A 16,267-nucleotide genomic window follows, 5' to 3' on the forward strand; every position below is an offset into this window, starting at 1 on the left:
GCAGTATTTCTGTTTGAACAGCACTAGATGACCAAGACATATGTGCTCCCTTTTATAAGACTTAATTGGGTAATAATGGTGAAAAGTCTTCCTATATCCAAATTCTATCTTTACTACTGACAATCACCTTAAACAATTTGCTTTTCTTACTCTCTCTCTTTAGCAATAGATAATATCTAATATATATTTAGCAATAGATAATATCTAATATATCTTTAGCAATAGATAATATAATGCTTTCTCAGCAGGAAGCAGTAAGAGTTAATTTACTGTGCAAAACATTTTGAAATTATACAGGAGAAGGGATTGTTTGCACACAGGGTATTATTAATAATAGCCACTTGATGGATCATATTGCGAACAGATAGAAATGTTTTCCTGTGAATGATACACCTCCGTTTCTTTTCCTTCACCATTTTGTCTAGAACGAGAGGAAAAGCTTTTGACAAGCCCAGTTTCTTCTCTGTTGATGCTGACAAACCTGTAACTTCTATTAGACATGAAAGCTTCTAAGAGGAATAAGGACAAAGGTAGACTGCAGGCAACTTGGGGAGGCTTCAATTCAGAGGTTTTGTAATGAAGTTAGGAGACGCAAAGATGAAAAATAGCTAAAATGGCAACACATGCAATCACGCTCACACACAGGAAAATACTGTGTACTTTAGTGTTTAGAAAAATGAAGACTTACTTTGAAGGGAAGTGAATAATTCATTTACTCTGTATTGATCGAACCAAAGAAGTTAATACAATTGATTGGAAATAAATTATCAGCAATTACCCTAAAAACCAAAGTTTAGTACTATCGTAACACAGTTTGCCTACCTCATAAAAACACCCTCTTTGAAATTCAGAAGATAAATGAGATAGATGTGATTTTTTTACCCCAAGGCCAAATAGTGAAGTAGTCATTTCTTCCTTTCCCACTGTCAACATGGCTTTCTGTTTCTATCATCCTAATTAGCAGTGCCCCACCCCACTTCAATGGTTCTTGGACTTCTTTTATCTTCTTTACGAATAAAGCAGACTCATAGAAAAGGATTCAGTCAATTCATTGTCATTACTTGACCTAAGTTTTTGATTATTTGAAATTTCATATACATTGTGGGATTTCAAATAGCCTCAAACCAGAAAAAAAAAAAAAAAAATTGAGTGAAAGCAGAACCGTCCTCCCTAACTTTGAGTCATACTGCATTGGCCTGGCCCCCTTATTCTGCCCTGTCATTCATGTTTAACTTAACCTGCCCCTTGGTGTGCTGCTTTCCATTGCTTTGAATCTCTTTCAGATCAACAATGTGTGTTCTAATCTTTCTAATTTCTCTAAATACTCTCAACTTTTCCAGTTTTAATTTGTACTGTTTATTCTAAAAACCCATAAACAATTTAAAGCCAAAGGAAATATCAGAGATATTTGAGTCAAATTTCTCTAGTGCCAAAGTTGAATCTTGACCTAGTAGAACATCATTTTGAAAAAGACATGGCTTTTCAGCAATAGTTTTCATTCTCTGAGTGGAATTTTCAAATTATTTTTCCAATCTCCTGACCAATCTCGCAAAAATTACACACTACTTGGAATTTACCATTTAAGCAACATTTGACAGCGGTGTGTGAAACACTGTGGAAAATACAACGAAGTCTGAGACATTGTCCTTGATACTCAGTAGCTTATAATCTAATAGGAAAGAAAGAATATTTTTCAATAAAAAATATGCAAATAAATTATAAGCAAAATATGACCATCAAGATAAAAATAACACAATGTGTAGGAGAGTTCAGCAAACTGAAGGACCCATACAGCTGGAGTAACATGAGAGGCTTCACAGAGGAGAAATTTTAAAACTAAACCCGCTAGGAATGGTTGGACTTTAAATAGTCAGCTCCTTATACTGGTGTCTTAAAAGCTTCTGGAAAAAAATGATTTTTGTTCCCTAGTCAAGAAAAAAACAGATTACAATCTTGCAATGAATGATATGTTCTGCTATTAAAAATGTCAGTTTAAAAAACCGAAAAAAAAAAAAAAAAACCCATTGCCGTCGAGTCCACTCTGACTCATAGTGGCCCTATAGGACAGAGTAGAACTGCCCCATACAGTTTCCAAGGAGCACCTGGTGGATTCGAACTGCCAACCTTTTGGTTAGCAGCCGTAGCTCTTAACCTCTATGCTACCAGGGTTTCCAAGCGTTATGCCTTTTGTTGTCTATAATTCTGGCAGCTGAAAATGATACAGTCAGAGCCAAATTGCATATACTAATGCTAACCCTAACTTTCCTACCAATCATTTGGGTATGCAGGCTTTGAGCCCTATAAGAAGCCTTGCAGAAACTTAAGGGTTTATTTCTGAAAAAGGGTGAGTGCAAGTTTTTTTTTTTTTTTTATAATTTTTATTGCCCTTTAAGTGAAAGTTTACAAATCAAGTCAGTCTTTCACATAAAAACTTATATACACCTTGCTACATACTGCCAATTACTCTCCCCCTAATGAGGCAGCCCACTCTCTCCCTCCACTTTCTCTTTTCGTGTCCATTTTGCCAGCTTCTAACCCCCTCTACCCTCTCATCTACCCTCCAGGCAGGAGATGCCAACATAGACTCAAGTGTCCACCCAATCCAAGAAGCTCACTCCTCACCAGCATCCCTCTCCAACCCATTGTCCAGTCCAATCCATGTCTGAAGAGTTGGCTTCGGGAATGGTTCCTGTCCTGGGCCAACAGAAGATCTGGGGGCCATGACCATCGGGGTCCTTCCAGTCTCAGTCAGACCATTAAGTCTGGTCTTTTTATGAGAATTTGGGGTCTTCATCCCACTGTTCTCCTGCTCCCTCAGGGGTTCTCTGCTGTGTTCCCTATCAGGGCAGTCATTGGTTGTAGTTGGGCACCATTTAGTTCTTCTGGTCTCAGGATGGTGTAGTCTCTGGTTCATGTGGCCCTTTCTGTTAATTACCTTGTGTCCTTGGTGTTCTTCATTCTCTTTTGATCCAGGTGGGTTGAGACCAATTGATGCATCTCAGATGGCTACTTTTTAGCTTTTAAGACCCCAGGCACCACTCTTCAAAGTGGGATGCAGAATGTTTTCTTAATAGATTTTATTATGCCAATTGACTTAGATGTCCCCTGAAATCATGGTCCCCAAACCCCTGCCCCTGCTACACTGGCCTTCGAAGTATTCAGTTTATTCAGGAAACTGCTTTTGGTTTAGTCCAATTGTGCTAACCTCCCCTGTATTGTGTGTTGTCTTTCCCTTCACCTAAAGTAGTTCTTATCTACCATCTAATTAGTGAATACCCCTCTCCAGGTGAGTGCAGGTTTTGGCATTGTTATTTCCCAGGTAAAATCCTTTCCTTCATCTAGATAAACTACTTGTTCATTGAGTCAAACTACATTTTATTTCCAACACCAGTTCCCTGGGTAAAATGAAGAGAGAAAGGAAAATACACACGAGCATACGCAGAATATAGAAATGCTTCCTGTCCATATATTCCAGGGCTTATATTCACCGCAAACTTCTGGGATTCTATTAATGCACCGATTAATAAAACATTGGTGAGCAGGTTGCCTACATACAGAGAGGACTACACATGCTTGTTTATAGCTGACACATCACTCATCATCCTTGAATGGAGAACCTTGAAATGGAGAACTTCTGCAGAGCCGCAATTCTCCAGCTGCATATGAATGTGCCTTCAGTAGGGAACCTGCTTATCAGGGGAATGTGCTGCTGGCTGATGTAGAATGAAAGGAACCTGAAAAGAAGTGGTTGATGCCCTTTCCTACAATCTGATAAGCTTTTACACAGAGATAAACAGTTGTATTGAATTAAGAATGTTTGTCTGTTTTTCAATGTTAAATTTTAATTTTCTCTTCTCAGTGTTTCTAAGTTATACATGGTCCTACAGTCTTAATCATTATAAATTCCACTTTAATGAAAAGGTAAATATAATACTAAGACTGTATTTAAACATTATCTTAATTTTTGACTTGTAATTCTCTAAGACTACATTAAATATTACTTACAGATGTCCTGTAGAGGACTCAAAGGAAAACTACATGACATTCTTATTAGTCAACTTGTTTTTAACCCACTGCCATCGAGTGGATTCCAGCTCATAGCAACCCTATAGGACAGAGTAGAACTGCCCCATAGGGTTTTCAAGGAGCAGCTGGTGGATTTGAACTGCCGACCCTTTGGTTAGCAGCAGTAGCTCTTAACCACTATGCCACCAGGACTCCCACATAGACTATAAGGTCATCTTTACTCTTTCAATAGTCAAACTTGCCTCACATTCGATAAATATCTATAGTTTTTAATAAAGATACGTAGTAAGCTTACATTGATGAACTTCTTTTAATTAATTATTCTCTTTCATTAGGTACATACAACAATTATTTTATAGAGCAATTTCTGCTTTTTTTTATCATTAGCGATAATGATCACAGTGTCTTTTGCCTTCCGTGGCAGTTTTACTTCAAAAAAGAATTGCACATAAAGATCAAAGAGAGATTAGAAATTGATATAAAACAACAACAAAAAAAAATCTACTACAGTATCAGCTTAAAAAAACTATTATTGTTAGACTTTCTGGTGCCCTGAGGCAGATCTCCTGGCAAGGCTCTGGGTTAACATTAAGCATTCCAGTGACTTTGCTGCCATCACTACTGAGGTTCTGTGTAAACAAATAAACAAAACAAAACCCAGCTGACTTGTATCTCAAAAAAACAACCCATCCCTTGCTCCATGTGAAAGGAACAGAAAGCAAACGGAAAGCTGGGTTTTAAAGGGCACTGCTAACAAAGGAAGGAAGAAATGTCAAAAATATTGAAGTGAACACTGGATTAGCTCCTGTCTTGATTTTTTTGAGGTTTATTTGTTTTTTCTTGGTACCTTAAAAATTCTAAATGCTGTGCTATTTCATTTATTTCCAATGAACACACTAGGAAACATATATGAAGTATAATAGTAATAACAAACATCTGTTGGATAAGCTACAACGGGAATATAAAGCAGGAAATAAATGGGGTGGGAAATAGGAAATGATTTTTAGATTTTCCTGGTAGTGACTGTTGAGTCTTAGAGATAATGGTGTATTTGCCAGACAAATGAGTGTGGAAGGCCCTTCCTGGCAGAGGATACAACACGGGTAGAAGCATAGGTCATCAACATCCTAGATGTCTACTGAAGTGGTCATAGTTCATCGTGCATAAAGCTTGGAGGAAGAGGTGGAGAAAAGCTGATGGATATGGTGATCAGTAAGCCTTGAGAGCTAGCCAGGAATAAGATCACAGGGCACTTGAGAAGAACTTTATGAAAAGAAGTCTATTCTTCAACCTGTAGGCAACGAGAAGTTGGTAATAATGTTTAAGCAAAGGGAACATATGTTCCCAATCATGTTTCAGATGATGGTGTGGAGGACAGATTAGCAGGAGATGGGCACTCTGAACAGTAATTCAATAACAGTGCATTGTACAGAGCACCTTCTCCAAAGAGGCAGCATTGTTATCATTAACATATGCTACTTTTCTGAGAGCATTTAGGTGGTTTGGCTTTCAGGCACTCTGATTGAGTCAGGGAGTGACTAGGAGAACTTCTCCTTCATAAAAATGCTACGAACACACACAAAACCATGCACAAAATGCAGGAGAGTAGACAGCCTTATTATTCACCTCCACACACAGAGGCATGCGCTGCACCCTCTCAGGAACATACTCCAAGATTCCCCTACAGTCACTTCTTTTTCCCTACTCTAAAATAATAAACTCATCTCGTCTGAGATTCAGAGGGTGGTTAAGCAGACTGACTGTGCTGACCAAGTGTTTGCTGTTGCGTTAGGGTGCTGGGTGTCAGAGAACACAACAGTAGAGTCCATGAGTTCATGTAGGCACACAATCTACAATCTATTGCACAAACCCAGCACTAGCACTCGCTGCACTCCTTTAAATGTGGGTGCCATGCCAGGAGTTGCCTAACGCTGGCTGGAGGAGGCCGCCACCAGCAATTGCACTTTCCCAACCATTTACAGTTGTCCAGGTTTTGCAATGGTAAATTTCAAGGTTTTGTACTACAGGGAGGGGCATCTTTTTCTAATTCACAAATTGGAGGTGGGCACCAGCTCTATAGGAAACTACTGCTGTGCTAGAAATAACAAGAGCCCAGTAAGGATAAAAAGAGAAGATGTCCTATTAGAGATGTAAAGCAGGTAGACTCTGCAGGGCTTGGTGGCTAATTAGCAATGTGTAGGAGGGGATGAAATGCGGATGCTTGAGATTTCTGGTTTGAGAGTCTGGATAGAAAGAGGATCCATCCAAAGAGATTAAAAAAAAAAAAGTGTGATATGTAGACCTTGAGGTGTCTGTGTAGCAGGCATTTGACTCAGGTGTCTGGAGCTCATTTAAGTGATAGCTGAAATCATGAAAATGGATGAGCTAGCCCAGGTATAGGGGTGGGAAAAACTGGGTAATGGGTTTAACAATGGAAATTGTGACGTGGTCAGAAATGAAGAATGAGAATCAAAACCAAAGAAGTTGGTAAGCAATAGTCAAGATTTCAAGTAAGATCAAGTGAGATCAGGACTTCAATGCACTTATTGGATTTAGTGACTGTAGATTAGTAGTAGCTTTTTCCAGAGGCATTTCATGAGTAGTAAGCACAGAATCTTGATTGGAGTAAACTGAGAACATCTAGGGTAAGAGAAAGTGAGGACAATGTTGCAGATTAGTCTTTTGAAGAGCCCATCTATGAAGGGAAAGGCAGCATTTGGTAGCAGGAATTCAGACATGAAGGCAGGCCTACAACAGTGTTTTATTTCATTTCCAAATGAAAAAAGGAAGAATTGATGAAAAGAAGTGGTTTTCAAATACAGCTGAAAGAGAAGGGATAAAGACTTATAGCCAAGTTGCTGCCCTACCAATTACAAAGTAAACAACTCAGTCTTTAGTGCCCGTTTTTATGAAATGGGATTGCTAATACCTACATTTCAGTGCGTTATAAGGACTGGGTGAGAATACCTGTGGGAGAGTGCTTGGTGCAACATGTGGTTAGTAAATGGCGATTTGATGTCCTATCAAAGGTCTTATTAGGACCATCAATGTAATCACTATTGTTTTCTTTACCATTTTTGTTCATATAATTTTTATCTCTTTAGGAATTTGGTGACAGGCTCTGTTAGTCTGTTCCTCCCTTATTTGAAGGACAGGCCAAAGATCCAGTTTGGAAATGAGAGAGGAAGACTAGCAGGCAGCATTGGCTCCATCCATTGATCTCTCCCAGAGGCACAGAAACAGGATTCATGAAGATGTTGACAAGACTCCAAATACTTACCTTAGCTTTGTTTTCAAAGGGATTTTTACTTTCTTTAGGGGACCATAACTTTCTGAGGAGGGAGATTAAAATAGAAGGTGACCTGGTTTTAGGGGGCCTATTTCCTATTAATGAAAAAGGCACTGGAACTGAAGAATGTGGGCGAATCAATGAAGACCGAGGGATCCAACGCCTGGAAGCCATGTTGTTTGCTATTGACGAAATCAACAAAGACGATTACTTGTTGCCAGGAGTGAAGTTGGGTGTTCACATTTTGGATACATGTTCAAGGGACACCTATGCCCTAGAGCAATCACTGGAATTTGTCAGGGCGTCTTTGACTAAAGTGGATGAAGCTGAGTATATGTGTCCTGATGGATCCTATGCCATTCAAGAAAATATTCCACTACTCATTGCAGGGGTCATTGGCGGCTCTTACAGCAGTGTTTCCATACAGGTAAGATTGGCCAATGCTGTGTCTGATGCACTGTGTCTCTATGCTTTTATGTCTTGAGGGAACAAAGGGAGGATATACCAATGACTTCATCAATGAATGATATTAAGATGTATTTGTTAATTCTGTGGATATTTTATAATATATGCTTGCATACATAACATTTGAAAATTGTTTAGAACCATATCACTTAGCTATTACAATATAACAAACTACTCCAAAACTGAGTGGCTTAAAATAACAATTTATTTATTATTAAAGTTTACAAGTCTGAATATCGGCTGGAGTGGAATGAGCAAGGCTGGGTTAACTGTGGATGATTTTCCTCCAGACTGCCTCTTATCCTTCTCCTGGAATCAGTGAGCTAGCCCAGACATGTTCTTCCCAGAAAGCTGACAAAGATGCAAAAGAGTGCAAACTCAACTGCACAAGCCCTTCCTAAACTTCTATTTGCGTTACCTCTGCTAATGTCCCATTGGCCAGAGCAACAGACAAGGCTTAGTCCAGAGTCCAGGAAGAGGAAAGTGTGTCCTTCCCTCAGTATGAGTGCTGCCAAGTTACATGGCAAAGCGTGTGGATATAAGGTGGAGTGATAATTAGAAGTCATAGATACAATCACCCACCATCACTGAACTTTATTTTATTACATCCCTTTTTTATTAAAGCACCTTTTTGTTCACAGATAAATTACAACAGTGTCTCGCGGTATAAACCTGAAAATGTATGCAGAGAAGCCAGATGATTACTACCAAAAAGAAAAAAAGGAATCATTTAGCACATAACTAAAGCTAGATAAAAAGGTGCTAATTGGCTTTCATAATTTTGTTAGAGAAAGGAAGAACAGATTATTCAAACTCTTGCAATGCTCACTTACAGGGTCACAGAATTTCAGGGATAGAAAAGAGCTGAGAAATCATTTAGTTCAACCCTCTGATTTTCCTCATCCCCAGAAATGTTGGTTTCATGAAAAATCCCTTAAGTAGATAGCACAAGAACTAGAACTCACATAGGTCTTTTGTGCTCTTTACCATGTTAGTTGAAGTTCAATATTTTTTCTGGTGAAAGCATTAATGTCACAACAATAAAAGCCCATGATTTTCAGAGTCATATACTATGACTCCTACCTAGTTACTATAATCAAAGCCCCAAGCACTAAAGGAAGCCATATTATACTCATGTTGCCTTTAAGTGGTAACGAACCACTTAAATTGTCTGTTTGCATTAGAATAACCTAATTTTTCTATCTGAGATTCATGACATTTAGAATTCCATGTATTCTAAATGAGCGATTTCAAATTTCTTTCCTTCTTTAGAACATACACTCATATTATGTGTAATTAGGATAATTGGTTTTTTATAAACATCCTTTGACTTCATTAGATGGATAGAAAATATTGCACATCTTAAAGCACATCATGTTAATTATGCCGTGATTTATATACTTGCATCAGGAGAAATGGAATTTGCTATTTGAGAAGAGAAAATTAAGGATATTATCATACTTCAGCAATAATTTCACCAGATGAGTGCCAATCATTTTACAAATATTCATACTATTCCCAATATTACCACTAATAAAGGATTGAGTATATGCTTTCTTTTGACCATAGGTTCTCCCAGTGTAGTAAATGACACTCTAGAGCAGGTATGTAAGTATCTACTTATCTACTAGGTCCCTGGGTGGTACAAACAGTTTTTGCTCGACTACTAATCTAAAGGTTGGCAGTTTGAACCCACCCAGTGGTGCCATGGAATAAAGCCCTGTTGATCTGCTTCTGTAAAGGTTATAGCCAAGAAAACTGTTCTACTCTAACACATGGAGTCACCATGACTCAAAAACAACTTGACAGCAACGGGTTTATCCAAAGTAACCAACAAACTATGGCAGGCAAATAGACTCTTTTAATCTAATTTCACTCTTTTACTAAACATGTACTCTTCAGAAGTAATCAGACTTTTTCTTTTTCTTCTTTTTTTTTTTAAAAAAAATGTGGCCTATTAAAAGTCTGTGCTTGTTCATAAGAGAAGAACCCGCTTCGTAATCACTGAAGGACTTTACTTATTATTTTATTTATTTGGTCAACATCACCATGAAGTCACAAATGCTGAGATGGTTTTAATTTTCCATGGCATAAATAAAGAAACCAAAAAATATCAGGCTATGCTAAAAAAAAAAAAAAAATTTCTTTTTTTAATGCTAGAAAGGGTGCAGGCAACAGGAAGATCTGGGTTTGAATGCCAGCTCCACCACTTACTAGCTTATCTGTAAAATGAAGAAAATAGCATCTACTTCAAAACAGTTGTTGAGAGGACAAACTGAGGGAATTTTTGGAAAATGCCTCACCGAAAAACTAACAGGGTCACAAAATGGTAACTATTTTGTCCCCAAAATTACAGAAAAAGTCAGTGGAAAAGCTACATCTAAAACCAACTCTGTGGCCTTCCCAGTGGCTGAACATTCCCTTGAAGTTTATTGCTGGTCCCCCAAGCCCTTAATCGACAAGTTGATCTATTTTAAGCTCCTGCTGTATGTCCTGCACTGTGAGAGGGGTTAGAACACTAAAGTAATATAGAACATAGCCTTGACCACAAAGGACTTAAAATTTGGCTGTGGATATATTACTGTGAAATAACAGTAATTACAATTCAAAATATGCTTGCGTGGTTCACAAGGTAAGAAACAACACTTAGAAAAGTTTCGAGGATGACTGATAGAATGAAAGTTTCATTGGAAGAAACCTGACTGGGCCACCATGTGAATGGGGGCCTAAAGAAGAAAGATGCTGGACCCAAGGAGGCCGATCAGAGAGTTGTGGCAGATGTCCATGTGCAAGGGGACAAAAACCTTGACAGGAGTAAGGGAGTGAGCTGAAGAACAAGGGACCAGGGAGGCCCCACTCCCTCATCCATCACCCCCATATCTCCTGACTGCTCAGGCTCTGATTTGGACGCATACTGGCCCAGGACAAGATAAAACTGGGTGCTGGGACAATTTGTCTTATACACTGAATCCAGGCACCCTTCCAAAGATCCATTCCCCACCCGACCTTGCTTTCAGTTAGGCATCATGAATGAAAACAGGTCTTAGGGCCTCATATATCTAAAAATTGGAAACCCCAGTGGCGTGGTGGTTAAGTGCTAGGGCTGCTAACCAAAAGGTCAGCAGTTCAAATCCACCAGGCGCTCTTTGGAAACTCTATGAGGCAGTTCTACTCTGTCCTATAGGGTCGCTATGAGTCGGAATCGACTCGACGGCACTGGGTATATCTAAGAATTAAGGTGTATTATCCCTTCAAAGAGGAGCCTGGTGGTACCAGCGGTTAAGCGTTGGGCTGCTAACCAAGGGGCCACCGGCTTCTCCTTGGAAGCCCAATGTCCTATAGGGTCACTATGAGTTGGAATCGACTCAATGGCAACAAGTTTGGTTCTCTGTTTTTTGGTATCCCTCCAAAAATATCTTTTAATGAGAATTCTAAAAAAAAAGAAAGAAACTTTAGCAATCAAAAGCCATACATTCCTAACGGTGAATTTAAGGCATTCATACATACTAAGGAGGGAAACATCTTAGGAGAAAAGATTTTCCTGGATGCCTCTCAAAATTACCCATTCCTGCTCTTTTGATTTGGTCCTACACCCTGGTGTCTGATAACCTAGGTGAAAGGGGGTAATTGACAGCTGCAAAGATCGATGCGAATCGGCCAGCACTGCATTTATTTTAACTAATTTTGACTTGCTGGATATCTACTGGAAAGTGTCTTTGCTTGAATTGAGCAGGGGAAAAAGAAGGTGAAGCTGTAGAAGAAACATACTAATATGAATCCACCATATAACTTTTGAAATCCCTAGCACCTAATTGTAGCATTCAGTCCCAAGCCAGATCCCAGAGTTTTCAGACACAAAATTGCTGCTGAGAGAGGAAATGTTGTTGTTAGGTGCCATTGAGTCAGTTCCAACTCATAGCAGCCCTATGTACAACAGAACAAAACACTGCCCAGTCCTGTACCATCCCACTGTTGCAGCTACTGTGTCAATCCATCTGCTTGAGAGCCTCCCTCTTTTTCACTGGCCCTCTACTTTACCAAGCATGATGTCTTTCTCCAGAGACTGGTCCCTCCTGATAACATGCCCAAAGTATGTGAGATGAAGTCTTCTATCCTCGCTTCTAAGGGGCATTCTGGCTGTACTTCTTCCAAGACAGATCTCTTCACTCTTTTGGCATTCCATGGTATATTCAATATTCTTCACCAACAGCATAATCCAAAGGCGTCAATTCTTCTTTCGTCTTCCTTATTCATTGTCCTGCTTTTGGATGCATATGAGGTGATTGAAAATACCTTGGCTTGGGTCAGGCGCACCTTTTTAGTCCTCAAAGTGATATCTTTGTTTTTCAATACTTTAAAAAGATCTTTTGAAGCAGATTTGCCCAATGCAATACATTGTTTGATTTCCTGATTGCCGCTTCCATGGGTGTTGATTATGGATTCAATTAAAATGAAATCCTTGCAACTTCAATATTGTCTCTGTTTATCATGATGTTGCTTGTTGATCCAGTTGTGAGGATTTTTGTTTTCTTTATGTTGAGGTATAATCCATACTGAAGGCTGTGGTCTTTGATCTTCATCAGTAAGTGCTTCAAGTCCCCTTCACTTTCAGAAAGCAAGTTGTGTCATTTGCATGTGACAGGCTGTTAATGAGTCTTCCTGCAATCCTGATGCCCCATTCTTCTTCATATAGTCCAGCTTCTTGGGTTATTTGCTCAACATACAGATTGAGTAAATAAGGTGAAGGGAAGGATACAACCTTGACGCACACCTTTCCTGACTTTAAACCACACAATATTCCCTTGTTCTACTTGAACGAATGCCTCTTTGTCTAAGTACCAGTTCCACATGAGCACGATTAAGTGTTCAGGAATTGCCATTCTTCTCAATATTATCCATAATTTGTTATGACCCACACAGTCAAATGCCTTTGTATAGTCAATAAAACACAGGTAAACAGCTTTCTGGTATTCTGTGCTTTCAGCCAAGATCCATCCGACATCAGCAGTGATATCCCTCATTTCACGTCCTCTTATGAATTTGACTATCTGACAGTTCCCTGTCAATGTACTTCTGCAATCACTTTTGAATGATCTTCCTCAAAATTTTGCTTGTGTGTGATATTTTTCCAAAATTCCCTCATTCTGTTGGATTACTTTTTTTTCGGAATGGCCACAAATATGGATTTCTTCCAATCAGTTGGCCAGGTTTCTGTCTTCCAAATTTGTTGGTATAGGTGAGTGAGCACTTTCAGCATTCCATCTGTTTGTTGAAACTTCTCAATTTGTATTCCGTCAATTCCTGGGGCCTTGTTTTTCACCAATGACTTCAGTGCACTTGGACTTCTTCCTTCAGTACCATTGGTTCTTGATCATATGCTACTTCCTGAAATGGTTGAATGTCAAACAATTCTTTTTGGTTCAATGACTCTCTGTATCCTTTCCATCTTCTTTTGATGCTGCCTGTGTCATTCAACATTTTCCCCATAGAATCCTTCAATACTGCAACTAGAGTTTTGAATTTTTTCTTCAGTTCCTTCAGCTTGAGAAATGCTGAACATGTTCTTCCCTTTTGATTTTCTAACTCCAGGTCTCTGCACATTTCATTATAATACTTTATTTTGTCTTCTCAGCTGCCCTGTGAAATCTTCGGTTCAACTCTTTTACCTCCTCATTTCTTCCTTTTACTTTAGCTACTCTACATTCAAGAGCAAGTTTCAGAGTCTCTTCTGACATCCATTTTGGTCTTTTCTTTCTTTTTTATCTTTCTAATAACCTTTTACTTTCTTCATGTATGATGTCCTTGATGTCATTCCATTACTTGTCTGGTGTTCAGTAATTACTGTTCAATGTGTCAAATCTATTCTTGAGATGGTCTCCAAATTCGGGTGGCATATCCTTAAGGTCATATTTTGGCTCTCGTGGACTTGTTTTAATTTTCTTCAGCTTCGACTTGAAATTACATGTGAGCAATTGATGGTCTGTTCTGCAGTTGCCCCTGGCCTTGTTCTGACTGCTGGTATTGAGCTTCTCCATCATGTCTTTCCACAGATGTAGTCAATTTGATTCCTGTGTATTCCATCTGTTGAGGTCCGTGAGCATAGTCGCCGTTTATGTTGTTGAAAAAGTTATTTGCAATGAAGAAGTCATTGGTCTTACAAAATTCTATCATGAGATCTCTGAGAGAACTGTAGACAATGATAATATCTGTGCATCCTTTCTTTTGTGGTTCAGTGAGTTTTGACATTATAATCTCCCCCATTTTACCCTGGTTTGCTTTATCACCCCAATTACTTCACAAAGCGCTTTCTCTTCAGCTTCCTCTTCTTTCATTATCCTCCCACTGAAGGAAAATCCTCCAAGAAGACAGCAGAGGAGATATCCCCTGCTATGTTAGTTCATACAATGAGCAATGTTTGCAGATAGCGAAAACTGCATGAGAGATAGAATTCTTAATGATTTGGGGGTTAAGCTGTATCACCATTGATGAAGATCTGGATAATTATTTTCCCAATGCTCTTATTAAGTAAGACAAACCACTCTGTGGTGGTCCCTTTTATAAACAACAGTAATGATTTGTTAATTCAGTAATCAATGAAAACTAGCATCAAAATCCTACTTTATTAGGAAATATACATGGGGCCTAGTCAAACCCATAGGGTGAATAAGTTTATTTTCAAAGCATATTCAAAACTCCATTCTGCTTTCTCTGTAAGTCTGTAATCCACCCACTTCAGGGAAAATAATAAGTATTTATTAGAGAAGAGAATCATGTCAGTTGCCTTTAGCTAGGCAATTGTCTACATGGTACTTGTTTTGAAGCAGTGTTTATGCTTGTGTTTTTCAAACAGACTGTCGTTAGAGCTCCTGAGTTATTCAGCCAAAAATGTTCCTCGAACACCATTCAGAGGATGTATCATTTCCTCAGTCTTTATTCCCAAGCAGGAGCAAATTTTAGGTATAAATTGACCTACTTATTGTTTAGCCCCTGAGTGCTAATGTAACCTCAGCAACAAATGGAGATTTGGGTGAGATGGATCTAAAAGTTCAGGTCATAGAAATAGAAGAAGAGAGCCTTAAGAAGGTCTTACTCTAGAGGGACCCCAGAGGTCATGGTCCCCAGATCCTCTGTTAGCCCAAGACTGGAACCATTTCCGAAGCCAACTCTTTAGACAGGGATTAGACTGGACTATACAACAGAAAATGATACTGGTGAGGAGTGAGCTTCTTGGCTCAAGTAGACACATGAGACTATGTGGGCAGCTCTTGTCTGGAGGCAAGATGAGAAGGCAGAGGGGAACAGGAGCTGGTAAAATGGATATGGGGAATAAAGGGTGGAGAGGAGGAGTGTGCTGTCTCATTAGGGGGAGAGCAGCTGGGAGTACGTAGCAAGGTGTGATAAGTTTTTGTATGAGAGACTGACTTGATTTATAAACTTTCACTTAAAGCACAATAAATAAAAAATAAATTAAAAAAAAAAAAAAAGGCCTTACTATCTCTTTCACATTCCTGGTATAATCAGGCCCTTTTTCAAAATTTCTAGCAATATCTACATCCCAGAAATCCCTAAGAATTGAAGATGATCATTATAACATAGTTTATCAGGATGTGGATTTAAAAAAAAAAAAAATGCATTGCTCACCTCACGACCCCGAGAAAAATAATTCCTTAAACCTTTGTTGTAAGTTTCACTGATTTTTCTCTACCTTGTATGAGGGAAGGAGTACATAAGGAGACACCCCTTATTAAATATCCCCCACCTAAATTCCACAGTGCTAAAGTAGCCTGTACTCAAAGGCAACAGGTCTGTTTTGTTTTGTTTTAAAATAGTCCACCACTAGTTGATTTGTACTCAATATTGCCCTCCCTCAATGATTGATTCTTTCTTTAAATTCAAATGCTTTTGGGATGGGTCACACATTAATTGCTCCTCTTATTGTAGGAGCATTGGAAAAATAATGAAGGACTTAGGGGTATGAAGGCCTTCATATAGTTAGTTGTCTTCAAGTATCTGACGGACTGCTGAATAGAAAAATTTACGCTTTTTATGTGGATAAATAAGTTGAATCTAGAGCAGAGTTTCTCAACCTCTCAGTACCACTGACACTTTGGGCCAGATCATTCTTCGGTGGGGGAACTCTGTGCATTGTAAAGTGTTTAGCAGCCTCTTTGGCTTCTACCCACCAAATGCAGCAGAATCTCTAGTACATTGCCAAAAATATGTTCATACATTGCCAAATTGCAATGTTATCCCCCTTCTTCCACTGAATATCATTGATCTAGAGCAAGGCATATTCAGGGCCAACATAAAGAAGAGTTCTAAGAAATTAAACGGGTGGCCTGGAGGAGAGAATGAAGGGGAGTGAGTATTCTGTCACTGAAGGTATTCAAGGAAAAGCTGGCCTAAATTTTAACAGAGATATTATTGAGAGATTGAAATAATATATTAATAATTGAACCACATGACATTTAAAGGCCTGTCTTAATT

At 38.9% G+C, this 16,267-nt stretch overlaps 1 protein-coding gene across 3 annotated transcripts in view; it reads left to right on the forward strand.

Moving 5' to 3' along the window:
• The first annotated feature begins 7,274 nt into the window (after nucleotides 1–7,274).
• GRM3 (glutamate metabotropic receptor 3) overlaps nucleotides 7,275–16,267 on the forward strand; it is an 81,699-nt gene continuing 72,706 nt past the window's right edge. For 2 of the 3 annotated variants that reach the window (XM_003407172.4, XM_064289938.1), the window contains exon 1: nucleotides 7,275–7,742. In XM_003407172.4, coding sequence (XP_003407220.1) covers nucleotides 7,275–7,742 — 468 coding nt within the window. The remainder of the gene's footprint in view (nucleotides 7,743–16,267) is intronic. The other variant, XM_010587306.3, reaches the window with a different exon arrangement.

The sequence above is a fragment of the Loxodonta africana genome, chromosome 8 (assembly GCF_030014295.1).
Source record: "Loxodonta africana isolate mLoxAfr1 chromosome 8, mLoxAfr1.hap2, whole genome shotgun sequence".
Classification (NCBI taxonomy): Eukaryota; Metazoa; Chordata; class Mammalia; order Proboscidea; family Elephantidae; genus Loxodonta; species Loxodonta africana.